The following is a 26,945-nucleotide window of genomic DNA, read 5'->3' on the forward strand; positions in this document are numbered from 1 at the left end:
CAAGAAAAAGACCTTAAACAGCCTTTTTGAATATGATAGAGGTCCTTAATGAAGAGGTTAATAAAACCGTTAAGGGGGATTTAATGGGAATCTATGCAGACACAAACAGTGGAAGGAAATGAGTAAAACAGGTCATGACTTCAAAGTGGAAATAGAGTCAGTAAAGAAAACTCAATCTGAGGGAAATCTGGAAAGGAAAATTTAGGAACTCAAAGTGGAACCTCAGAGGCAAGCCTCACCAACAGAATACCAGAGATGGAAGAGAGCCAGGTATTGGGGCTCACGCCTTTAGCCCCAGCATTGGGGGGCAGAGGTAGGCAGATTTCTCTAAGTTTCTCTCTCTAAGGCCAGCCTGGTCTACAAATGCAATCATTTACCGTAATCAAGTAGGCTTCATCCCAGAGCTGCAGGGACGGTTCAACATGTGTAAACTGATAAATGCAATTCACCACATAAACAATCTCAAATCCCCCATGATCACATTTGATGCAGAAAAAACCTTAGACAAAATCCAACAACCCTTCATGATGAAAGTACTGGGGGAGGAGATGGGGATTCGGGTCCTACATCAACATAATAAACATGATAAAGCCCACAGCAAGCCCATAGCCAGCATCAACTTAAATGGAGAAACGCAGCAATTCCACCCAAATCAAGACCCAGACAAGGCCGTCCCCTCCATATCTGTTCAGTATAGTACTTAGTTCTAGCTAGAGCACTAAGACAACTGAAGATGATCAAGGCGGGTTAAATTGGAAAGGAAGTCAAAGAACCTTTTTTTTACATGTGATAGTATACATACATGGTCCTTAAAATTCCATGGGTGGTGGGGGGTTGGCGGGAGTTGAGCGATGACTCTTCCAGAGGTCCTGAGTTCAAATCCCAGCAACCACATGGTGGCTCACAACCCTCTGTAATGAGATCTATGCCCTCTTCTGGTGCGTCTGAAGACAGCTACAGCGTACTTATATATAATAAATCTTTAAAAAATTCCACAGTGGAACTCCTGCAGCTAATAAACATTTTTCAGCCAAGTAGCTGGAGGTAAAATTAATTCAGCACCCTCCATAGGAAAGAAAAGAGAGACAGGCCGAAATAGAGAAGACAACAGTGAGGTTTAGAAAGTGTACGTTCTACATGTCTGGGCCCAGATCGAATGTTCTACATATCTGGGGTCCAGGTACATCTATCTGGTTTTACAGATGTCCCACAGGTTTCGCAGGGATGATGAACTTGGTTGCTAGTCTTGGCTACGTCACGAACCCTGGGTTTGGGTGCATCTTCTTTTGTGGCCAGCAGATGGCAGCACTGGACTTGGCTGTAGCCTCAGGAGCCTTTTCCAGCTTCACTTCAGAGCCCTTGTCTCAGACCTGCAGCTTCAGCACTATGCACCTCCCACAGGAAGCTTCCACCAACGCGCTTTCTGGAGCAGCCTGCCCAGAATTATTTTTAGGAGAAGGATGTGATAGATAATCCATGACGACTTTAGGAACAGAGAAGAGAAGCATTATCTTTGTGGGTTCTGATGTGCTCTTCCCATGTGCCCTTGAACCTTAACCTTACCTATCCTGAACTCCTGTAGGTGTCTGTAGCAACAAGCCCAGGGCTTGGCATGTAGTCAGTGTTCAGGAGCTGTCAGCTGGTGGATGTATAAAGAATGTTTGCTTCTGCTCTTTCTTAGAGCGGCGCTAGGGACCTAGTACTTATTCAGTGAGTGAAATGATGACCTCGGCCCTGTACCAGGGGTACAGGAATGAGCCAAGAAACAGTCCATACAGTGGCATCTGACGGGGTTGGGGATTTAGCTCAGTGGTAGAGCGCTTGCCTAGGAAGCGCAAGGCCCTGGGTTCGGTCCCCAGCTCCGGAAAAAAAAAAAAAAAAAAAGAACAACAACAGTGGCATCTGACACAGACCTGAAAACACACTGGATTGGATCCAGTTGCTCAGTCTATGCCCTTTGGGGAAAGCGCTCTGTGCCTCAGTTTCCTGGACTGTAAAATGGAGATAATAGTAGTAGTCTTTTCGTAAGGTGGTGGTTTGGGATTTAGCTCAGTGGTAGAGCGCTTGCCTAGGAAGTGCATGGCCCTGGGTTCGGTCCCCAGCTCCGAAAAAAAGAACCAAAAAAAAAAAAAAAAAGTCACCAAATACAGGGCACCTGTTGCACACCCCTTTAGAAGGCTAGTGGAAGCTAGCTGGGAGGAGGTATGAATCAGACCGGAGAAGGCCTTTCCAGGCCAGCACATGGCATTTGATCCTGGAGCACCCGAGGACTGGGTGCCCCTCCCCCAGTCCCCAACTGGTCTGGAGGAGATCCACCAGCAAAGGGATAGGAACATCAATCACCCCAGCCTGGTGGGCCATCTAGCTTACAGGCTAGGACCCATCAATACCACCCAAAATAGGAGACTCAGGATTACCACCTGAGTGTGTGGAGCATATTTCTGTTTTAGAAAGTCTTTGGTTTTTATATGGGGTACTAAGAATCTAATCAAAGGATTCACACAGGCTGAGCGAGTATTCTCCCACTGAGATGTATCCCTAGCCCAAGGCCACCCAGGCTTCACCAGTCACTCAGGGTTGGAAGAGATCTGGGCCAAGATAAAGACAGGTAAATCGTGTCGCAAGCTGGAATCAGGGTGACCTGCAAAAGAGAAGTGATTGGAATTTAGGTCAAGGATGCTGATCTGCAGGGTAGCAGGAGACAGGACACCCGGAAATCAGGTCTTTTTTAGGAAGGGTACTTACTCAAAGGACCAGATAACAGCGGCCAAGTGAACTGAGGTCTACAGAGTTGCAAGCGCAGCGTAGCCAGTGCTGGCCACTTAGCTTTGCCCCTGCACGGAAACCCCAGATTTTCAACCCTAAATTCCATCTTGGAGTTTAGGAGTCGCTTCCTCATGTTAACGGTACAGCCTTTGCTCTTCATGATTCTACTGTCTGTAACAACCCTGGCCGTTTTCCTTTGCGTTATTTCCTTTGCTTAGACTGGAACTTTGTAGTCAGACTGATTTCAAACTCCAAGAAATTCTCCCGCCGCAGCCTCCTGCATGCTGGGCTTCCACGCATGAGCTGTCTCACCTGGCTGTCCTTGGCCACTCATATTCTCTCAGTGCCCCTAAACATTTTTCTAAACCTTTCTCCCACCTCTTTCATTGTTGTCCTCACCGCTGTTAAAAATCCAGTTCCCGGGGCTGGGGATTTAGCTCAGTGGTAGAGCGCTTACCTAGGAAGCGCAAGGCCCTGGGTTCGATCCCCAGCTCCGAAAAAAAGAACCAAAAAAAAAAAAAAAAAAAAAAAATCCAGTTCCCTCACGCCTAACTCGGCTCTGCACTAAGTCACATTTCCCAATTTCTGAGTTCCAGCCTTTACCTGTGGAACTGGCAGAGTAAGCTTCCCAATGAAATCGCCGTGCAGGACCATGATGAAATTCCTAAGCCTGAACCATAAGGCTTCCAAGGCTAAACCCCAGAAGGGATGGGGGTGCGCTGGCAGGTGTGTGGACTTTGAACTGATTCTGCTACCTGGAACAGCCCTTATCAGGGTTTGGCGCTCCTCTCCACCTGCTTCAAGCTTTTCTGTCCCCGACCTCCTTAGCCTTCACAGGCTGTCTAGCCAGGAGCCTTTGCCCATTAAGGCTCACCCCAGCTGCGGTGGATGGCTCTGGCCTCTTTCCTCCAGGGGCTCCTTGAGGGCTGGGCTCATTGAATGGGAGGGGATTCTCACACGCTCAGTTTTGTATCTCCAGCACTTAGCATCAGGTCAAGCACCAGAAGGTCTTGGGCAAGTTCTGTCTTGCTCACAGTTGCTTCAGAGCCCCTTAGAGTGTGGGCTGTAGGCGTGTAGGGACGTGAGATCAGGCGTGTAGGGACGTGTAGCGAGCGTTCAGGGACGGTGAGATCCCACCATCCTGCCCTCCATACTTCATTCAGAGGGGAAAGGAGAGTGGACTTGTTTATGTATGGTTTCTGCTGTTCCCTGGTTTTTTTTCCTTCTTTTTTACAGGGTCTCCTTTTACAGTCCAGCTTAGCTTAGAACTCACTGCATAGCCTAGAAAGACCCCAAACCTGGGACAAATTTTCTTCATCACCTCTTGTGCTGGAATTACAGGCACTGCTATTTGTTTGTTTGTTTGTTTGTTTGTTTGTTCGTTGTCAGTCTCACTATATAGCCCAGGCCAGCCTTGAACTCAAGACCCTGCTGGGATTATAGGCTTGTGATACCATGTGTGGTTCTAGACCAGTGGTTCTCAACCTGTGAGTCTCAACCCTCTGGAGATTACACATCAGATATCCTACATACCGGATATTTATATTATGATTCATAATAGTAGCAAAATTACAAAGTAGCAACTAAATAACCCTATGGCTGAGGGTCATTAGAAAGGTCAAGAACCAATGCTCTAGATTATCTCTTTATTGGCAGTACTGGGTCCTGAACCCAGGACCTTGAGCATGCTAGGCAAGCACCCTACCACTGAGCTATATCCTCAACCTTTCTTCCCTTCCTTCTTCCTCCTCCCTCCTTTTTCTTCTCCCTATCTCTCTCACCTCTTTTTAAAACACATATATTTTTGAAACATGGTTCATTAAGTTGTTCAGGCTGGCCTTGAACCCCATAGCCTAAGCAGGACAAAGGAAATATACAGCTATCCAATAATTGGGATGTGTTGGGTGCACAGGTAAACACTAGCTAGGCTGCTGCTATTTCTTCTCTGTTTTCTTTCTTTTTGTTAAGATTTATTTACTTATTTTAGGTATATGAGTATACTGTAACTCTCTTCAGACACACCAGAAGAGGGCATCAGATCCCATTACAGATGGTTGTGAGACACCATGTGGTTGCTGAGAGTTGAACTCAGAACCACTAGAAGAGCAGTCTGTGCTCTTAACCACTGAGCCATCTCTCCAGCCCTGATATTCCTTTTTTAAAAAAAGATGCATTTTGGAGTGATTGCTTAGGACAAGGGTACGGGCTGCTCTTCCAGAGGACCCAGAACCTACAGCTAAGAACTGTCTGTAACCGTTTCCAAGGGATCCAATGTCCTCTTTTGGCTTCCATGGGTACCAGGCATGCAGGAAAAACACCCATACATATAACATAAACACAGAAATTTATTCATATTATTTTAAATGTGTGTGTGTGCCTGTATGTGTGAGTGCAGTTTTCTGAAGAGGGTAGGGGTATTGGGGGCTGGAGTTACAGGCAGTTGTCAATCAACTTAAGTGAGTGTTAGGTCTTCTACAAGAGCATTATGTGCTCTTAAATGTTAAGCCATCTCTCTGACTTCTGGTACAATTTCTTCATGTTATGTCTTTGCCTCTATAGAGAGCTTTTTAAGGTGGTTTGATCCATCCTGTGTAGAGAGCAGGAAGCATGAGGGGTAGCCATAGCGAGATCATAGCTAAAAGCAATTTAAACAAATACAACTCAAATTAAGAAAGAAAATCTTTAAGGGGTTGGGGATTTAGCTCAGTGGTAGAGCGCTTGCCTAACAAACGCAAGGCCCTGGGTTCGGTCCCCAGCTCCGAAAAAAAGAAAAAAAAAAAGAAAGAAAATCTTTTTGTTAAATACTTATGAGTGTTCTGCCTTTGTCTATGTATGTGAGCCTCATGCATGCCTGGTGCCTGAGGAGGCCAGAAGAGGGTGTCACACCCCTTAGAATTCGAGTTACAGATGATCGTGTGGGGCCATAGAAGTGCAGGAATTTTGAACTTAGATTCTCTAGACGAGCAGTCGGTATTAATCTCTGTGCCATCTCTCCAGCCTCAAGGAACCAAAACCTTTTTTTTTTTTATTTACTTTATGTATGAGTACAGTGTAGCTATTTTCAGACACACCAGAAGAGGGCATCAGATCCCATTACAGATGGTTGTGAGCCACCATGTGGTTGCTGGGATTTGAACTCAGGACCTCTGGAAGAGTAGTCAGTGCTCTTAACCACTGAGCCATCTTTCCAGCCCCCCAAACCATTTTTTAAAATATATACTTTTTTATCCTTTGAGAGTTTCATACACACATACAATGTATTTTGATTACACACACACACACACACGCGCGCGCGCGCGCACACACACACACACACACACACACACACACACCAGCTCCTCCTCCATGTGCCTATGGCAAGCACTTATCAAATTCAATAGGTTATAAAAAATAAAAATAAGAGGACCGGAAATCAGGGCATGTGTGCCATTACCCACTGGAGCATGGTCCACCTTCCAAGGATCACAGCCATAAAGCCAAACCTTCCTTCCTCTAGGAGCCATCCATGGCAATGGTTCTCCTGTCAGCCGGGTGGGGAATCGAGTCTCCACCCCCCCACCCGCCCCCCTGCCCGTGCAGGATTGTTCTAAGTTCCTGATCCTGTCTGATCTTGCCACGTCCAGGAGACACTGCTTTGTCTCAGTCCTCCTCAAGCACTTGCTTTCCCCTCCTCTTCTGTGACGTCCCATGAGCCTTGGGTGGGAGGGATGTGTGACACAGATATCCCACTTACGGCCACTTCGAAGACACACTGACTTGCACTTTGCCTGGCTGTGCCCTCATATGAACCACCATACAAAGAAACGTCTCTGCTGAGGACTGAGAGATGGGTCTGGTAGTGCGTATTTATTCAAAGGGCAGGTTAATGTCCTTTTAGCAAAATTAATAGTAGTAGGTTGGCCCCTGAGGCCTATGAGCTCCCCAGTCACGAGTTTCTGGCCAGGGAACCCAAAGCATGAACATCCTCTTCCCTGAGCTCCAACCCACCCCCGGCAGGGTTTGGAATGGGGACCAGTTATTCCCAGGCAAGTACCAGCTCTCCTTTTGTTTATTACATTTTGTTCTCTTGGATTTTTTTTCTCTTGTCCAACTTCACTTGGTCAACATTAAAATACTGGCTTAGCCAAGAGCCTGGGGTGCGATGTCTCCGGCGCTGTGGATTCATGGCAGGACTCTCTCTACCACATGACTTCCTACCAGAGGTCGTATTCCTACCACATATCATATTCCTTCAGTGACATGAACTCTGTCTAGTGTTTCTGGAAGAAGAGGAAGGTCGCTGCCCAGTAGCTGCCAATAACCGTGTGTTGAATGGATGCTTGGCATTCTTGGGACCAAGATCCTCCAGCAAGTTTTCAGGACACTCTCCCTCTGCCAGTGCCATGTCCTTGAGGACCAGGAAGAGACCAGGAACACCCAGATACATCATAGACCTCTGGGATCCTGTTGGGCCAGTACAAATGAGATCAGAGTTTTCTAAAAATGTTCCATATTCTTACGGAGCTACTAAACACTCCAGAAGTGCGTTTCCAGAATAAGTGTGAAGTTTATTTCATCTAGCTAAAAGAAGTTTTGTGGGGCTGGATGGCTCAGCAGTTAAGAACATATACTGCCCTTGCACGGGACTGGAGTTCAGTTCTCAGCATCTATGTCATGAAGCTCATAACCAACCCATGTAACTCAGCTCCCGGGGAGATCTGAGGTGGCCTCTCATCCCTGAACTCATGTGCACCTGGATTCATGCCCATGTGCCCCAACATATACAAACCAAATTAATAAATGTTATGTTAGGCGGTGAAGGTGCATGCCTTTAATCCCAGCACTCGGGAGGGAGAAACAGGCTAATCTTTGAGTTCAAAGCCAGCCTGGTCCACAAAGTGAATTCCAGGATAGCCCACACAGAGAAACCCTGTCTCATGGGGGGTTGAATCGGGGGGAATAAATGTTTAAAAGAGAAATGAAAAAAAATTAATTAAAAGAAAGTTCGAAGGTTGGTGACCTAGCCTAGTGAGACTTTAACTCAATCCCAGGAGGCCACGTGGTGGAATGACTCAGGAAGGCTGTGTTCTGCCTCCCACCCCCGTATATGCACTGAGGCACACACACATGCACATGCATGTACACATGATAAAATGTAATTTAAAGTTTTTTTTTTTAATTCTAAGAGAAAGAAGGAGCTAGAATACAGTTAGTCTCCTCAGAGAAAAACCTCCAGCCAAAAGCCAGCTTCTCTTTAGCTTTAGGCCCCACACCCAAGCAGAGCCGTGTTTCAAAATGTCCATGTTTGACACCGGTTGGTACGCTCAAAAGCGAGCTGTCCACCACAGTGTGGCAGCCACGCAGCTCCAATGACAAGGAGCAGAAGCAAGAGTAAGAATATTAATAAATATGTCCAAATTCTTGTCTCAGATGTTAGCGAGACTTACACACACACAAAACCCAACCTGCCCTAAAAGGCTGGTACACCAAAGGCCATGCCAGAAAGCCCATAGCAAAGACACAAGACACGGATGCCAGAGCCAAGAAAGGACAATGAAGTTTCACATCCTGTTTGCAGGAGGAAATGGAAGCTGGAAACGCAGGTCCTTGGGGACCCCTTTGAGCCTGAGAGGTTTGTGTTTCCCTGCTGGTAAACACAGCCCAGTCTCCTGCTGATCCACAAGCGCCCTCCCTGCTTTACTCCCAAATGTTTTTCTTCCAACCCACAAAGCCAAGCTTTCCTGTCAGCTCCCGAAGGCTTTGGGAAGGATGTGGGGAGGGAGGGGACCCCAGCACCCACCCCTACCCCCCACACCCCCCTCCACCAACACTCTCAGATGTTAGATTCCACTTCCAAAGGCCTGAAGGGTTGGCCTGACCCTGGGCTGTGATTCCTCTGGCTGAAAATGGTTTACATTTGGCAGTGGATTTTTCCCCCTTAGTAGTTCGTAAGGACAAATAATTACAGAATTACTAGTAAGACCAACAACTGGGACAGCCTAAAATGTCTGTGAGTTTAGAAACGGCTTAAACTTTCACGGTGCATCATCTGTAGCAGAGCAGCCCTGTCTGTAGGTGTGGGTGACTGACAACCTGCTTCCTTATTTTCCACCACTCGCACTTCTCTGGTACAGCGAGGAGGGCAACAGAGGCAAATGCAAAAGCATTGTGATGCCATTTTTGGTTTTTTTCCTCATCCCCTACTCTGAAAATCTTTACTAGGACCGTGTTTGTTTCCTGATTTGAAGAAACCACTTGTAAAAATGCCATTTTCACAACAGAGGAAATTTGACTACACACTGGGAAATAGATAAAACCAAGGCTTTGGCTTTCGGAATGCATTTTTCAAAGTGTTTATGTTGGTCCAGTGAGAGGACTTGGGAGGAAGAAGCCTTGATGAACCAGACATGTTTGTTCTGCAGGCACCCTATGGTCAGAGGAGGGAACCAACTTCACCAGGTAGCCAGTCCTTCAACATCTACACTTGCACGGTACATGTGCTCTCACATACAGAAACGTTTTAATTCAACATGACAAGGGTTAGGCTTGGGTTAAGGTTAGGGTTAGGGTTAAGGTTAGGGTTAGGGTTATACAGGGCTTTATAGGGTTAGGGTTAGAGTAGTTGTTGTATATGGGTGTATCCAGACTTTTAATTAATCTTTTAAGGTTGGCACATGGGTTCTGTTCATGTACTCTCACGGGTTCCCTTTCCCCCAATGTCCCTATTTTAATGTTTAAATTTAACGTCGTCTTTAGCCTGAGGTCTGCATATATGCATACACGTATGCATGTGCACCCCGTGTGTGCCTGTTACCCTTAAGAATTCTGAGCTTGTTTATTTAGGGTTTTCTTTATATTTTTTTTTTAAAAGATGTATTTATTCATTATATGTAAGTACACTGTTGCTGTCTTCAGACACACCAGAAGAGGGCATCAGATCTCATTACAGATGGTTGTGAGCCACCATGTGGTTGCTGGGAGTTGAACTCAGGACCTCTGGAAGAGCAGTCAGTGCTCTTAACCACTGAGCTATCTCTCCAGCCCTCTTTATATTTTTTGAGACAGTGTTTCACATAGTCCAGTTCCTCATTCTCCTGCCTCAACCTCCCAAGTGTTGGGATGGTGTGTGTGCTCTACCACCCCAGAGAGTTATGGAGGCTAATTTTACTCTTTTATAAATGTTGAAGTTTTTTTTTTTTTTCCAAAATAGCATAGTTTTGATTCTATGGGAAGCAAGGGCAGGAGGACCTCAGCTAAGTCCCTGCCACCTTTTCTACCACTGTCCCAGTACCAGACTCCACCTCCACAAAGACTCACCTTCCCTGAGCAGGGCAGGATGGAGTCTGAAATCCAGCTGGCACCAAGGTCACGCCACTGCCTTCAGAATGAACCCCAGAGGTTTCCTCTTAGACCAGCTCAGCTCACTAGGCCCTGGCCTCTGTGAGAAGCTGCACAAGGGGTTGGCATGTTTCCTGAGAAGCCAGAGCCCTCAAAGCAGAAGGAAGGCCAACAACACCCAGTTTTCCCTTGAGAGAAGCATAGATGATAAAAAAAAAAAAACAAAAACAAAAAAAAAAACCCTAAGGGTCCTATATCTCCCATCTGGAGAGCCTTAAGTTATGAAAGCCAGGGGCTCCCTTCGTATCAGCAACACACACACACACACACACACACACACACACACACACACACACACACACACATCACTAGAAAGCACCAACTCTTGTTGTTTGGTCACTGGTAGCATTTGTGGCACAGCTCTTGACAGGCTAAGTCACCATGTAGTCTTTGGTTTTTTTTTCTACCTTCATCACACCGTTTTTCAAACTGAAACTAAGACCCTGGACAGCCATGTCTCTATCACTCACCCTCCCATCCCTCCATCCTCCCATGCCCCACCCACAGCTCCTGGAGAGAAAACTGCTGCTAGCATGTGGAACGCTCATCTGAATGAATTAGAAGTGAGGTCTTTTTTTCCTTTAGACTAAATGGTCTCAACTCCCTCTCTGTAACTAATTGCTAAGTGACAGTGGTTGGGCAAAATATATAATCTAAGCCTGAACATCTTTCTAAAAAGAGGTGTGAGGCTAGCAGAGCTGGTAATAGCTCAGTGTGCTACAAGAGAGTAAGAAAGGCAAGCGCTGGGCATGTGCCAAGTCTTAGGAGTAATTGGGTCTCCCTGCCAGGCCTCTGCAGCCATCTCCAGAGTGTGATCCTCTTCACTGTTTCCTCGTGCTTAGTGCAGTGACTGGCCCAGGACAGTCCTCAGTGTCACTTGCTTAGTAGACAGACCCACCTGCCCAGCAAGCATAGAGCAAGCAGCTGGAATGTGCCGGGTGCTTTTCTACACGGGGCGAAGCCATGAACAAAACAACCAAGTCTTGCTGGGGAGAGCAGCACAAGATCAGAGCTGACAGGCTAGGGAGTTGCTGTTTTATTTCAAATCATTTTAAGGATGTGTGTGTGTGTGTGTGTGTGTGTGTGTGTGTGTGTGTGTGTGTGTGTGTGTGTGATGTGGATTTGGGAACCTAAAGTAGGTTGTCAGGCCCACCGAGCCATCTCACTGTCCTGAGGTGGCTTTTATGTTGCAGGAGGGTCTCTTTAAGGGGACATCTGAACTCAGACTTAAGCTACAGAGCAGATCTCACTCAAAAATCTGCAGTAGTCCTGTTTTAGGCTCTGAAGTAGGCACACAGGTAGTATGTTTCAAAGATAGAGTCTTGTGTAGCTGCCGTGGTTCACATGAAAGGGCTTCTATCTCTCTTTCTGTTTGATTAAAAATAAGCAGACAACACCATTCAGAAATCAAAAAAGATGTATTAAAATAGTCACAGAAGTACAAATGAAAATATCAAAAAGTAACAATGAACTTGATATCTCTCCTAGCTGGATACATTTCCGTGAGAAAATACAGACAGGGATTTTAAAAAGCTATCACTTTTAAGTGTCTCTTCTCAAATCGCATGCACTCTTCTGGTCAGAAGACACAGGAAGCACAGGTCTGCCGTGTGGATGTGACCTCACTGTTATCTGTAGCTAGGCCCGAAGACAGAGTTTCCGGAAAGAGACCGGATGCTCCAAGGAGGTGGGGTGTGGAGTTAGACCCTGAGGTTTGCACGCTGTCCTGTAAGCAGCTAGAACCAGGCTGCAGACTCAGTCCAGGATGCCAGCAGCTAACTGTTTCTGCCTAGGGAAGAAGGTTGGCTTGGGCCAACAGAGGGTTTGGTTCTAACTGGGCAGGGAGGTCACGGAGCCAGATGCAGAAAGCCCCTAAGAGGAGGTGTCATTTGAACAGAGCCCACTCCTAGCACCGTATGCACTGTCTCTGTCTCGGCACTACAAGGAGACCATCAAGCACCTGGGGTATCTAGAATGTACGATCATTCACTGAATCCCTAAGGAGAGGAGAAGCAAGATGCTGACTTCCTCTGACATCTTTCACATGTTAATGTCATGCTGGGGTGCTGTAACTTGTACCCTTCACATGTTAATGTCATGCTGGGGTGCTGTAACTTGTACCCTTTTAACCACAACCGCGGCCTCAGTCAGCCGACTCACTGGTGAGCTCTTAGCTAATAGCAGGATGGCGATGCTCTCAAGCTCAAAAGTCCCTCAAATTTTAGAAAAGCATCAACAAAAACCTCTCAAACCATCCTCTGGTGGCATGGTTAATGGATGGCATCGATCAGCTAGCACGGGCACAGAACAAAACGGTCCTGATATTGTGAGACACTCACTTCCACTCAACATCTCACTCTCTAACTACAAGAAATGCTTAGACTGGTTGAGCCCTTGATGAAAAGGCCACGTCTGTTGGGAAGCCTAAGGGTTCTGCAGAGTCTTCAATAAGGCAAACCATATCCCGGGGTGACAGGATGTTTCTGAAACTTTCCAGCTGGAAATGACTCTGAAAGAATATAGAGAAACAGCAAGACAACTTACACATACATAGACTCATACCATCTCATCATGCAACATTGGCCTCTCACATCGGAAGATTAAATAGAATACACATTTCCTTTATACACATTTTCTTCTCTCTCTGAATACACACGTGCTTGTCCTTGCTTCAAGGCCACACATGGTTATGGACACTTTCCTCACAAGAGTCCGCTTGGATTTGTTTCTTGCTTAAGAAATATTTGGGGTGTTCTCTTAGTCTTTCCGGATGTCCGCATACACAACAGACTCTGACTTATTAATCTTGCCACTGTGATGTCCGCCAGAGTGGTCTAACTGTGCGTATATGACTGGGCCCTGGAAAAGAGACACCAATTAGAGGTTTGGAAAGACCTACAATCCGCTAAGCCACAGGAACGGAAGCAAGCATTACAGCCATACTTTAGGCTCCCAAGGCAAGGATTCTGCTCCTTTGAAGAGTTAAGGTTCCGTATGACATGTTTAGAATTGGTCTTAAAACCAGAGTGAGTACCCACTGAAGCCACCAAAGCTGGTACATGAAAATTAGTTATGTTACTCCTCTTGGTTTTGTGTATCTTAGACATTTTCATAAAAATATATGACATTCCTTCCTGGCAATGCCCCTTACTAGGTTATCAGAGCATTCGTCAGCATTTGCAATTAGAACTGGGCATGAGGACTAGGTTGGACCTTGCCCAATCCAAGGGCCACTGAGTTTCAGAATCACCCTATAGAGAATTACATATAGATGCCACCCATTTGATTAATTTGTGCTGGTCAATTTATACTAATAGATCCTCAAGCAGTTTAAATATTCAATATAAATACAACACAATCCTTTCAGTCTGACCCTGTCATGATTGCTTAAAGTTTTGGGGCTTTGTGATCCCTGCAACCTTCTCTGGTTAGGGATCAGACTCTCTGGTTAGGGGTCAGACTGATCCTTAATCCTACCCAGGTTAGGAATACCCCATCACTGAGCTTCACTCCACCAGCCTGCTGACTTCCAGAATCAGGTACCTGTCCTTCTAAGTCATTTCTTTCTTTCTTTCTTTCTTTCTTTCTTTCTTTCTTTCTTTCTTTCTTTCTTTCTTTTTTTTTAAATAAATTCACAGTTTAAGAAACATAAAGAAAAATGGTAGCTAGATTAAAGTAGAAGTTTCCCACTTCTCCCTCAGCATCGAGGAAGCCAATGAAGTCAACGATGGGTGTCAGAGTCCAGTCCAGGAAAGCAAGAGAGGCTGGGCTGCTGGAAGCAGAGCAAATACCTGACTCTTAGGGGACCAAGTCTGGGCAAAGGCTGATGGGTCAACTGCCAGAAAGGCAGTTTACATTTATGACTTTCTCAATTCCTTTAAATCTGTAAAACTGTAAGTAAAAACAACAAAACCGCTCTAACTTAAGAAGAAAAATGTAGTTCAACCCAAAGTCAGGTCTTCTCCCAATCCAGGGGACTTTGAGAGGTCCAGCGGGGTAGCCAAAGCCCTCGGTAGCCAGGAGGCCAACCTGTGCCCTCCAGTGTGTAAGGCGAGATCCTTCCTGCAATGTTCAACATCCTGACTTCCATGGGGAACACAGGCCCATGGCCAGGGCTGTGTGACAGTAAATCATAGGCCATAAAATCAGTCAGTCACTAAGCCCATCTGGACTCTGGTAAAGCCACTTTGAATTCATGAGGCGCTCTCTATTCGGCCTGGCCGATGGCCACGTGGCACTGGGCAGACTGAATCTGCTCTCACGATGAGACCTTTGGTCTTGTTATGACACTGAAACAGTACCTGTGAATGACCTGGGCAGTGCTGGGCAGTGTGCATGACAGACACACACCAGCTGTTACCGCCAGAATCATGTCACACAAACTTACAAACACTCTGAGGTAACTGATCCAGTAAATCTAAACCAGAGCGTCCCCCGACCAATGTGCATAATCGGCTGATTTCAGCCCTTGGTTGTGGAGCGGTGGGGTTACACACACAGCAGCAGGTAACTGACCCAGCATGAATAGGAGACAGAGAAAACACACAGAATCATCGCAGCAATCACGTGACACAAGATTGCGTTTCATGGGAAGGCTGTCTGCAAAGGTCATGAGACAGAAATCCTTCCTGGGGCTGCACTGGCTTTCTTCAGGTGCTTACCCGATCAGTCTGATCATTCTTCCCCTTAGAATACAATAGGTCTAAAGTCAGGATCTTCATTACTTAATCACCTAGAACTTTCGAGATTATGTAGGGGCCACGCCACATGAAAGACGTATAAAATAAAGCTGTGGGGGGCGAGATTGAGATCTTGGCTTCATCTGGAGCCTGGCTCTGGAGCTAGTTACAAGGCGATGCCTCAGGAGGGAGCCCAACTTCTAAGAGAGCAGGTGAGTGAGGGTAGGACCACAGAGAGAGAAGAGCAGCAACTGGGCCCAGAGCAGCCATAGATGGTTCAACATTCAACCTCCGACATTTTCCCCCAAAACTGTTACAACAATGAAGCGAACCTTTTGCTTGCATACCACCACCGATTTACTACCAAAGGCCTTAAAAGTGTTTCCAGAAGTTGGGTGCTGTGGTGTGTACCTTGATCCCTTCTTCCTTCCACCTTCAGCAGATGTTCTAGTAGGAAAGTCAATCTGAAGGGTAGATTCGGAGCTGACGCAACTCCAGTTGATTGAGTTCAATTAAAAGAATAGACCGCCTCAGGCTTTGTGTTTCTCGAAATTTTTTGCTTTGTTTTTGACACAGGATCCCTCTGTAGCTCAGGCTGGTCTTAAATTCAGAGACCCACCTGCCTCTGCTTCCCAGGCTGAAAAGACTCACTTTTAACCCCCAGTGCGCCCTGAGAGGGAGCACCTGTCTTCAGCATGTGTCCACAAACTGCTGGCTAAGCCCCATTACAAGGATTTACTTCCTGGGGTTTTAGAGGCCAAATACAAAAGTCAAACTATGTGTTATGACTCTTTGAGAGGTATCAAGAGAACTGAGAAGAATTGGTCAAGCAGGAAAGAAGTTGCTTGTGTGTTAGAACCACACAGATCTAGGACTACAGACCACCCCCACCCAACCCGTCCTGTCTCCTGCTGCTGGTGGGGACCTCCTGTGCTTCCGCTATTCACCCTCAGTATTTGCTTTGTCTTTGTTGATTGTTTGCTTGGTTTTGTTTTTCTTGAGGCAAAGGACTTCACCATTTGGGTCCCAGGGTGAATCATGAACTTATCTCTGCCAGTCACAATGACTGACCCTTGCAGGTGACAAGGAGAGGTAACTCACTCTTGGCCTTCAGGGACTAGGGACAAGAGTCTGTGGGATTTTCTGGCACTGTCTCACTCATAACAGATACTGGCACACAAGGGGACCTAGGGGTTTCTTCCTGTTAGCCATTTTTATGTGATGTCTAAACAAAATCAGAGCGTGAGACTGAGAGAAAAGAGCTACCAAAAAAAAAAAAAAAAAAAAAAGGAAGCTTTCGGTCAGTCAGAGTGACAGTCTCCAGAGTCCTAGCACTTGGAAGGCTGAGAACCAATTCCTAACAAACCTGAAGAAAGAAAGTGCAGAAGAGGCAGAGACAGGGCACTTGAACTTGTGCCTCTGGTACAGAGGTGCTCTTGGGACTCTCGGGAGCAGCTTGCCTGCGGGGGAGGCTCTACCTCAGCTTCGGAAGGTGGGGCTGAGGGAGCAGCAGCAGCCAGCAGGATTAATGACTGTGGGCTAAGGAGTTTGGGAAATTTTAAGCCCTAGCAGAGCAGCAGCCTCTGAGGTAAGTTAACACGGCCATAGAAACAATCATTAAAATAAAAAACAAAAGCCTATCCAGTAAATCTGAAAATCATGTGATTCACTTCATAGTATTGTGCCAACTGTCAGTGGATGGACAAACTCAACAGACAGGCAAGGCAGAAACTTCATTAATTATAACTTTTAAAAGGCACAGACTTAGAAAATAACCTTCTAAGAATAAATGTGCTTCTTTTTGAGATCCAATCTTAGAGTACCTCAGATTGGCCTTGAATTCTTGATCCTCCTGACTCAGCCTCCCAAATGCTAGGATTATAGGTGTCATTTCTGGGCTCAAATTTTAAAAGGTTTATTGATTTTTTTTTAATGCATGAATGTTTGCTTGCATGTATGTGTACCGTGTGCATGCCTGGCGCCCAAGGAGGCCGGGGCGTGTCATGTCAGATCCCCTAGAACTGGAGTTATGGATGGCTATGAGGCACTGCGTGGCTGCTGGGAACCTTGCATATGCAGCAGGCACCTTAGCTGCCTGGGTCACCTCTTCAGCCTCAGCCTGGGTTGGTTTCTACCGACTGATTGCTGGCTTCTTACACACCTCATTTCCCTTAGCCCTCTTTGAGGAAGGGTCTCCATGTAGCCCAGTTTGGTCTTTAGGCAATACCAAGTTTGTTTTCAGCAGAGGACAAACTCAGCCTCTCAAGTACTGGTGTTACAAGTGTGTGTCACCACACTTGGCCATATACCTAGTCATTTTTAATACCAGACATTAAGAATTTTACACGATTGGGCACTGGGTTGCTGGCACACTGCTGGGTTGTGGCACTGTTGTGGCACACAGCTAAATTACTTCTGGATTAGTTTAATTCTCTAGAGGCTTCTTCACAAGCCCTGACACAGCAGGTACAGAGCACCCTTTACTGAGGTATCACACCCATAAAGGTGAGACTACCCCGAGCACCAGAGCCAGCACACAACTTCCCAGCTCCAGGGGAGCTCCAAGCTCCGTGTGTTCTTTTCAGGTGGTTCTTTCCCGGGTCTCAAACGTTTTCTGCCATGTACACAAGATCTATACTCAGCCTCAAACTCTCAGAGATGCCCCTTCAGGTCTCTCAAATACGTCATCCACATGGCCATGCGCTGGGATGTCTGATTTCCCATCCTACCGTTTCCTTCCCTGCTGTACAGTCTGTGGCTCGACAGGCCTGTACTGTTTCTTCCCTTTGAGAGATCAGATTGCCATATGCCCTGTTCTACAGTGTCTTGAAATCCATCCACACTAGGAGTTTGTTTTCAGCAGAAGAGCAATGCCCACCTCACTCCAAGGGCAGAACAAAACTTCCCCAAGGCTTTGTTTGCCATTAGACCTATTTATAACTCCCCTGACATCACCACAACCCTATTCCTAGTCAGGGCCCAGTCAGTTAGCTGTGGTATACTGTGGAAATGGGGGGACGGAGTGGGAGGAAGGGAAGAGGAACAGGTTCTGAGCCTGCGGCTGCTGTACCACACCTGCTGTCTGTGAGTCTAGGTCTGAATCCCAATCCTGACCCTTCCTTCCTGGTATCAGTTTCCTTACTGACCTAGGTCTCCTCACATGTAAGACCCATGAACTAAGGCCATTGTGTTATTTATGGAAAAAAAATATATATAAATTCTTTTTACTGTTTGTGAAAACCATCCAGTCCCTTTAGCTATCACTTCTTTAGGGCAAAACAGTATTGGCCCAATTCCTCAGAATGGTTTCTACTCCTTGCAGATCCCATGGGCACTAAGCCATGAAGCTTTGAGGAAGCCACAGTTATGGTTCAAACAGCTCGGTAAAGGCACAATATGAAGTAAGATGCTGGATCCTGCGCTAAATTCCAAGTATTCGCAATAGTACCTAAAAGAAGCAGAACCCAAACACTTCCTTATTCATCTTGCCTATAAATTATTCAGAGAAGCATTTCCTTTCAATTAAGGATATTGGATTGCCTGAATTATACAGATGATTGTGAGCTACCATGTGGGTTCTGGGAATTGAACCAGGGTCCTCTGCAAGAGCAGTCAAGTGCTCCCAATGGTGGACCATCTATCTCTCTAGCCCCTCTATTTTTTCTAAAGAAAGTCAATTTTTTTGTTTTATTATGAATACCACAAATATCAATTTTTCCTTTAAAGTAAATTTTCTGGTACTCTGCATCATAAATCCTGACCACCATGAAATAATTTTCTTGTTTTATTAATACTAAGAACACCAACTTTCCCTCCTAACTTCCAGGATGGTGGGTAATCTGCCCAGTGAGCTTAAGGAGTCCATCGCCCCTACCTCTCCAGCACTGTGATTTTAAGCGCAAGTCTCCCTTTATGTGGGTTCTGAGAACTGAGCCCAGGTCTTTTTGTAAGAACTTTACCAAATGAATCAATTAACTATTGCCCCAGCCCTTCCCCGATCAGTTCTTTTTTTTTTTTTTTTTTAAGATTTACTCATTTTTTATATATAAGTACACTGTAGCTGTCTTCAGATACACCAGAAGAGGGCATCGGAACTCTTTACAGATGGTTGTGAGCCACCATGTGGTTGCTGGGAATTGAACTCATGACCTCTGGAAGAGCAGTCGGGTGCTCTTAACCGCTGAGCCATCTCTCCAGCCCGCCCCCCGCCCCCATCAGTTCTTACAGAGTTTCTTTAGATTACGGTTTCCTAAACTTTATTTCCGTGGGCAACTGAAGAATGCTTTACAGCTGACAAAGTCACTTGCTACTTGGGTCAAAGGAGCCACATTTTACTAAATGGTGGTTTGGTGGAAAACTTTACTGAGATCAGTTCTTTGTTACACACTTTTTTTGTCGTCTTGACCACCCCTTTAATTCCTCCATCTTCCTCCCTTTCTCTGTCTGCGTGGTTCTATCACGGTGCAGAATTTGCCTTCATACCCAATAAGTTATAGTGTACCAAACCTTAGAGCAGAGTGCCATCAGCTGTTACCTGGTGAGATCCGGCGGAAGGCGGACTCTTTACTAGACCCTCTGTGTCGGAGGGACACTTCCGTGGAGCCTGCTTAACTGGTGACAAACGCTCTGAGGTACTGCAGCTGATGAAGTGACGATTTGAAGAACAAATGTAAAAACAAAAAATTACAATAAATGGAAACAAAAATATAATGATGTGATGGCAACAGATGCACAAAAGCAAAACGACCGGAAACAGAACCGTGGGTCTACAGACAACCAACAGTTGACAAATGCTTCCCACTCCTGAAACCCCTGCATCCTTCTCAACCAATCAGCATGTTGCTGAGGGGGAGGGGCGACTCTGTGATTCCGTCTGTGTGGGGAGACAATGTGATTCTTTCTGTCTGTGTCTGTGACACTATCCTCTCTCCTGCCATCCACCCCACTTCAGGATAAATGTTCAAAGTGATAACTTCCACTTGCTTAATGGCCAAAATCTTTAGTCCTCCACACGGGAAAGTGTCTTCTGGATGAATTTCAAAATTATAGGTCCACATCCAGAGCCAGAAGAGCACCCCCTTGCTCCCTCCAGTCTTCCGTCCCCATAGTTTGTTTCCCTGTCAACATTACAACTGAACAAAACCAATAAACACAAAAGCCTCAAAACACATCAGCCAGGAAGTCATGACCCACAAACTCTGGAATGTTCCATGGACTGAACTCTGTGAGAGACATAGGAACATCTCTAACAAGTGCCACCTCATGAATAAATCAGGAAAACTGAACACCAAGAAGCAGGTCATTAGGGCTGTCATTAGTGCTTAAGAAATAAAGAGTCTGGAGGGGACTACATTCAGTGTCATGACTAAGACTAAAGCATCCTAGGCACTTTGTGAATGGCCTTCTCTGGATGGGAAGCTATGCCCTAAGCCAAACTGTTCGATTATTCTATACAAAGAAGGTCTTGATCATTGACAATAAAATTCATGTACAAGAATCTCACACATATACAAACACACACACACACACACACACACACACACACACACACACACACACACACACTCAGATGAACCTAACTTCATCCGGATGTTATGTTTTATGTTTTCAGTATAGTCAAAGGACATATTCTTGAACAAGCCATAATAGCTGTTGGGTTAGCACAGAGCTAGCTGGTTAGTGCCAACAAAGGGAATGGGCTGAACATGTACACACACTATTAACAAGTAACAGGCAGTGGGATCGGTTACCATGTGTCTAGTGGGAGTAGAAGAGGAGACTCAGCCCTTTACAGTGCCTTCTGTATCTTCTAAGTAACAATGTATCTTCTATGTCATCTTAAGAAGGAAAGCTAACCAGGACCTGGCCCCAGCATACCAAGGAAGAAAAGCAAGAAATGGGGGGAGGGGGGTAAGAACAGCAGCAACCATGGTGCCCTGTAGGAAGGACCTGAGGAAAATCTTTCCTGCCCACTTTATTAACCCCAAGCAAGCATTACCGTCTGAAGCATTACTACCTTAGCCTAGCCTCATGCTGAGAACCATCCATTCTGCTGGATTTAATCACCAAACACTCATGCAAAGGAGCAATACTCAGCAGAACAGAAGCATTCCAAGCAGGCAGTACCCGAATCAGAGCACGAAGACTTGTTTAAACACAGCACTTCCAAGGACTCTAGATCAGCAAAACTCCCAGAGAGGCCCCGTCATCTGGGCATGCGATCCTCTCTAACCACAGTCCCTCTAGGATGACTCAAGTTAGCTTGTGCCTGTGTGACACTGTGCATGCTATACCAACTTGAAACCAGCCTCACCCCCAGTCTTACCCATGGGTGCTACATCTTATATTGGGTCAGCTTTCCAGCTGGAGTGAGAAAAGAGAAGGTCTTGAAGTTAGACACAACCCCTACACTCAGACATCCCTGGCGAGACACCATAACAAAGCCATGTCTTCTTTCTTCCTCTTGTGCTGTGACGTTAGCTCTTAATCTCCCAGCGCATGCAACCAGCAAAAAGCAAAGTGATAAAGCTGCTCATGCTGTAGTGGGGTGGGAACTACAGCAGAGAGAAGTTGCGCAGGACACAGGGCTAGGAGAGCCATTCACTACCAGAGCGTCTCCAGTCGTGTTTTATATAAGCAAGCAAAAGGAAGGCCCTTATGAATTAATAGCAACATACTGCAATTAAACTATCTTTAACCTTTTCTCATTTTAATTTGAGGGGGATACACACACATGTGTACCATGGTATGCAAATAGAGGCTCAAAGGAAAACTTGTCAGGGGTTAGTTCCTTCCTACCATATGGGCTTCAGTATTAAACTCCAGTCATTGGGGGCAACCCGCCGAACTATCGTGCCAGACCCTGTTGTTATTGTGAAACAAGGTCTTGGGAGGCTGGCCTCACACCTACAGTGAAGCCCAGTATGACCTTGGACTACTTCCCAAGCACTAGAATTACATGCATGTGCCACCATGCCTGGCAAAATCAAACCCTTAAACCGTCTGAAGCATTACTTAAATTGAGTAAGTGATGTCTGGCTTAAGAATTCTCACTGACGAGTGGACGGCACGGGAACTCAGCATCTGACTGCTGAGCCATTCATTTCCCCAAACCTTGGAAGGAAACTACAGAACAGACACTGGCATCCTATGCTCACCAACAGCAAGCCGCTCACGTCTGCTTCCTCATAGCACAGCACGGAGGACTGCTGGAGCCCGACCGAGGAGCCAACCGCAGGTTAATTCCTTGCAGCGCTTTCCCCATAAAGAGTAAGTTTCTATCCCGGTTTCTTCTCCCCAACCCTTTCCTACAAGGAAGCAGTTCTTACCCGGTATAATCCCGCTTCGAATGCTTCCGTCTGTAGAGGACGACCAGGACCAAGCTGATGAGTAGAGTGAGCCCAAGGACCACAGCAGTGACAGTGCCCACCACCACCCAAACCAGGAACACCAGCAGGTTGTCTAGAGGAGGGAACAGGGCAAGGGTCAGGAACAGAGAGAAGAAACGGGATCTCATTAATTTAGAGCAAAAGTCTCCCCGCGGCAGTTATCTTCTTTAGCTGCCTCTGTTAGAGCAGCATCTAATGATGGCCCACAGCTGGCAATGCCCCTGGCATCTAGGTTGAAAATGACCTAGAGAGCCAGGCATTTCTCTACCCACAACCCAGCTTCACATTCTGCAGTCAAAGAAAATCTGGAGATGCGAATGCTCACAATTGACTCTTCAGCTGAAAACTGCCACAAGGGGAGGCACTGAAACCTGCACTCCCTGCATACCCTCAGACAAGGGAAGAAAATACTGTGTTGTGATGAAAGATATTAAATATCACCTCAGACAGTATCAAGATAGCCTCACTACTCTCCTTTCCCCATGGCCCACCCCATCTAGCCAGAGTAAATTTGGTCTTTCTTGGTGTGAAGACCAAGACATTATTATGTCTGAAGTCAGCTCCAGGCTCCAGATAGAGGCAAGGGAAAGGGAGCCGGCTCTGAACTGACTGAGCGGTTCTCAGCCATCAGCTCTGCCAGGCTGAGCCTTGAGTGTCCGCAGAGCTGGGAAGCATAGCTGAAAGGCAAAAACCTTTCCTGCAGGACTTGGGGATAGGGCTCATTAGTAAAGTAACTGGCCAGCATTTGTAAGGCTGGGGTTTGATCTACAACACCCATGAAAATAAATTAAAAAAAATCTTCCTTCCAAATGCACCTTGAAACATAATTCTCCAGCTAACTACAGCAAAAAAGACCATCTGTCCATCCATCAGCCACTGTGAACCCCAACAAAGCAGACATCTGTCCATCCATCCATCAGCCATTGTGAACCCCAACAAAGCAGACATCTGTCCATCTATCACATCAGCCACTGTGGACCACAACAAAGCAGACCATCCATCGGTCCATTCATCTATCAGTTACCTATTTCCACCACATGGAGCCTAATCTGCCCAGGCCGCACAACAATGTCAGGAGGGTTTTTGACATCGCAGATATAGGTGCCATTGTGAACAGCCTGAATGTTTTCTATATTGATCGATGCATCTTTCTTGTCAAGGTCCCCAGCCCAGGTGACTCGGTCTTTAAACGGTGGATAATCCCCGATGTACACTTGTCCTTGTGAGTAGTGGAAAAACTGCAATAAGAAAACAAGAACTCATGAGCTACTCTCAGAGGCACAAATCCCCGTCGTCCGGTGACAGTGGGGCTGCGCTGTCAGCTTCTCTTTCAAAAGATTCCCACAGGAAGACAAGCAAATCACACAAGGGTTTGGCAAAGGGCCTTTACTCTCTTGTCTTTCTGGCTTCCACTACAGGATGACACAACAAGAAAGTTCTTGCCAAATGCTGGGTTCCTTGGTCTTCAGCTTTTCAGACTCCGGATCTGTAAGACATAAATCTATGTTCCTTATAAATTACCCAATCCTTGCCATTTTATTACAGCACAGCAATGGGCTTAGAAATCTGTTGTTCACCATAAACCTTGTAGTCATCCACCCTGCTCCTGCCCTTCCTATGCAATGTGTATCCTAACAGTCAACTACTGCACAAACAACCCACGTTCTCTGTTTTCTCTTCAAGTCCTATCTGATTTCACTAAGCTTGACCTCCCTGTGCATGCCCTGAATGTCACAGATGAGGAACTGGAAGCTCAGAAAACCTCAGTGACCTGCTTAAGGTCACAGGCCCTGGAGATGGAATTTAAGCCCAGCTTTGATTTCGAAGCCCATGTGATTTCTGTTATTTAACATCGATCCTGGTTGGTTACATTTTGCCTGCTCAAAGTCAGCTGCTGTCTGTCTTCCTTCCTCCCTCCCTTCTTCCCCCATCTCCAACAAGGAAATAAAAAATAAATTTTCAAGCTAATAAAGGAGAGTTTTTTTTTTAAATAATCTAGTTTTCCATTCCATTATCATCTCCAAATATTCCCTAACTTGCACTCTGAACCAGCCACACACATCGCACCGTAGAAAGAACTGGTACTCTGTGCCAAGCCAGGGACCAGACTCAGGAGGAGCGGCAACAAAGGTTCTTATCTCTAAAGATAACACTGGAGAAGGCAGAACAATTACAACTGAATCTCGCAGAGCCACTTCAAAGAGCACAGCTACCCTCAAAGAACAGAGACAGGAAAGTGAGGAGAAGAAAACTCAGTTCAGTGTTGCTCGAGTGTGGAACCTGACTTCGCACAGCAGGAGAGCCAGTGTCAGCACCGTGGAGCATCTTGCTGCATCAGAACATGGCAGAGGGTATCCATCATATGGGAAAATTCTAGGGCAAGTATCTCTGCTTCTAGTCACTAGTGCATCATGGGAACCCTACTTTCACCACTTCACCTAATCTCACCTAAAGATCTCCAAACAGGCTTAGGGAACAGCATTTGGGGAACCCATTCAAATCACCTATTCATCAGCTAAAGAAGAATCACCATTCTGGGATTTTTTTGAGGGCCCGGCCATTCTAGAACCCACTTTGTAGACCAGGCTGGACTCAAACTCAGAGATCCCCCTGCTTTTGCCTCCCAAGTGCTGGGATTAGTGAATGAGAACAGTTGGTCCATGTCTAACAAGAACCCACTACATAACTAGCTTCTAGCTGGTAACTGATTTTCTGTGATGATTAATCTCAATTATTCATGAAATCTAAAAAGACCTGGAAGATGGGTTTCTGAGCATGCCTATGGGAGATTATCACCTTGACTTAGTTAACTGATATGGGAAGACTTGCCCACTGTGGTTGGTATCATTCCCTAGGCTGGGATTGGCAATATAAAAAGGAGAAAGTGATCTGAGTGTGCATTTGTCACCCTCTGCTTCCCTCCTGTCACCATGATGTGACCAGCTACATCTAGCTCAGCTGTCATGATGTCTTCCCTCCATAATGTTATTGAATTATGAGCCAAAATAAAAAACTTTCTCCTTCAAGTTGCCTTGGTCATTATTTTATCACAGCAACAAGGAGAAAATAACACTAATACATGTTCTGTGCAAACTCAGCACTTCCCTTCTGCTGTGTCTGTCAGAATACATGCCAGGTGTATTCTCATTACGCCCTAGGAAGAGCAAAGACAGACAGCTATAGACAGATGTCATAACATAAATAGAAATTAAAAATGGGGCAAATGTAAGCTGAAAAGGTGCAGGATAAAACTTGTTCCAACAGAGAGTGTTCTGAGGAAGTGGACAATTCCAAATGGGATCTGATGGACAGAAGTGGGGTGAGGGGGACACAACACACGGGACAACGATGACCACATGGAAAGGGAGATAATTAAAAAGACAAGGAAATAAGCTGCATTAAGAGATGCAGAGCAACTCTTAATTCTGGAACATTCTGAAGCCAGAGAAGAGCGAGCCTTGACGTATCTCATTTCAGAGATGGGTGCTGAGTGGATCACTGTTCACAGGAGAGCAACAGAGCAGTTAGGAGAAACAATAAACACGGGCGGAAGAGGAGGGACGCTGAATAGGTGAGGGGCGTGGTCCTTACCGACACGGCGCTGTCGGTGCCTTCTGGCTGGAAGCTCCAGGAGACGGTGGTCAACCACCCAGTTGTATTAGGAGAGTCAAACGTGCACGTGAGCTTCCCTTGTGTCCCATTCACCACAAAGATTTCTTTAGGAGTATGTACCTCCAAGGCTGATATTCTAGCTGTCACTGAAGACAAAACAAAACAAAACAAAAAGCAAAGTTTAAGAGCAGGATTTGGCAGAAATACCACTGTATGTATTTACCAAAGAAAGAGATCTCACTGGGTTTCTTCAGAGTAATTGTCACTGTCTGGCTGTTTATTTGTTTGTTGTTTGGTTGGTTGGTTTTTACTCGTTTGGGAGATGTCGTATTTGGAGACAAAGTCTCAATAGGTAACCCAAGCTGGCCTTGGATTCAGACTCCTCCTGCTCTGGGCTACAGACAGACTTGGTTAGTTTTGAGTTTTTATTAATTAAATATTTTTCATTAATTTGGCTATAGTAAGAAAAAATTTTTTTAAATTAACAGATGAACCAGGTGTGGTAGCAAATGCCTTTAATCCTAGCACGGCAGAGGGCAGAGGGCAGAGGGCAGAGGGCAGAGGGCAGAGGGCAGAGGGCAGGGGCAGGGGCAGGGGCAGGGGCAGAGGCAGAGGCAGAGGCAGGGGCAGGGGCAGAGGCAGAGGCAGAGGCAGAGGCAGAGGCAGAGGCAGAGGCAGAGGCAGAGGCAGAGGCAGAGGCAGAGGCAGAGGCAGTCAGATCTTTGTGAGTCTGAGGACACCCTTGCTTACACAGTAAGTTCCAGGTTAGCCGGAAAGACATAGTAAGACTCTGTTTGGGGGTAAAAGTCCTTTTTGGGGACTGGAAAGATGGCTCAACAGTTAGGAGGGCTTGGTGCTCTTGTAGAGAACCTGGGCCCAATTCTCATACAAATAAAGCGAAATAAATAAGTCTTAAAAATAATTAAAAGGCAAGAACAAACAGTAAACACAGTTTCATGTTTAGAGACATGCAGGCAAAGTGTAGAGCTGCCACAAACTGCATCCCCCTCTTCCCTTCCGGTCGCCCTGTTACTAACATCTGGCATCAGTGTGGTACATTTGTCTCAATTATAAACATATTGCTACATTACTGTTAACTAAGGTCCCTAGTTTACATTAGGGT

General features: G+C 46.0%; 1 protein-coding gene across 2 annotated transcripts in view; it reads right to left on the minus strand.

The window, feature by feature from the left end:
* Positions 1-11,542: 11,542 nt before the first annotated feature.
* Mpzl1 (myelin protein zero-like 1) overlaps positions 11,543-26,945 on the minus strand; it is a 36,862-nt gene continuing 21,459 nt past the window's right edge. Inside the window, exons 2-6 of one of the 2 annotated variants that reach the window (NM_001007728.1) lie at positions 25,802-25,968; positions 23,235-23,448; positions 22,151-22,283; positions 19,357-19,462; positions 11,543-13,002 (exon numbers count right to left, since the gene is read on the minus strand). In NM_001007728.1, the coding sequence (NP_001007729.1) occupies positions 12,901-13,002; positions 19,357-19,462; positions 22,151-22,283; positions 23,235-23,448; positions 25,802-25,968 (722 nt within the window). In that variant the 3' untranslated portion in view covers positions 11,543-12,900. The remainder of the gene's footprint in view (positions 13,003-19,356; positions 19,463-22,150; positions 22,284-23,234; positions 23,449-25,801; positions 25,969-26,945) is intronic. The other variant, XM_006250180.5, reaches the window with a different exon arrangement.

Source organism: Rattus norvegicus, chromosome 13 (assembly GCF_036323735.1).
Source record: "Rattus norvegicus strain BN/NHsdMcwi chromosome 13, GRCr8, whole genome shotgun sequence".
Lineage (NCBI taxonomy): Eukaryota > Metazoa > Chordata > Mammalia > Rodentia > Muridae > Rattus > Rattus norvegicus.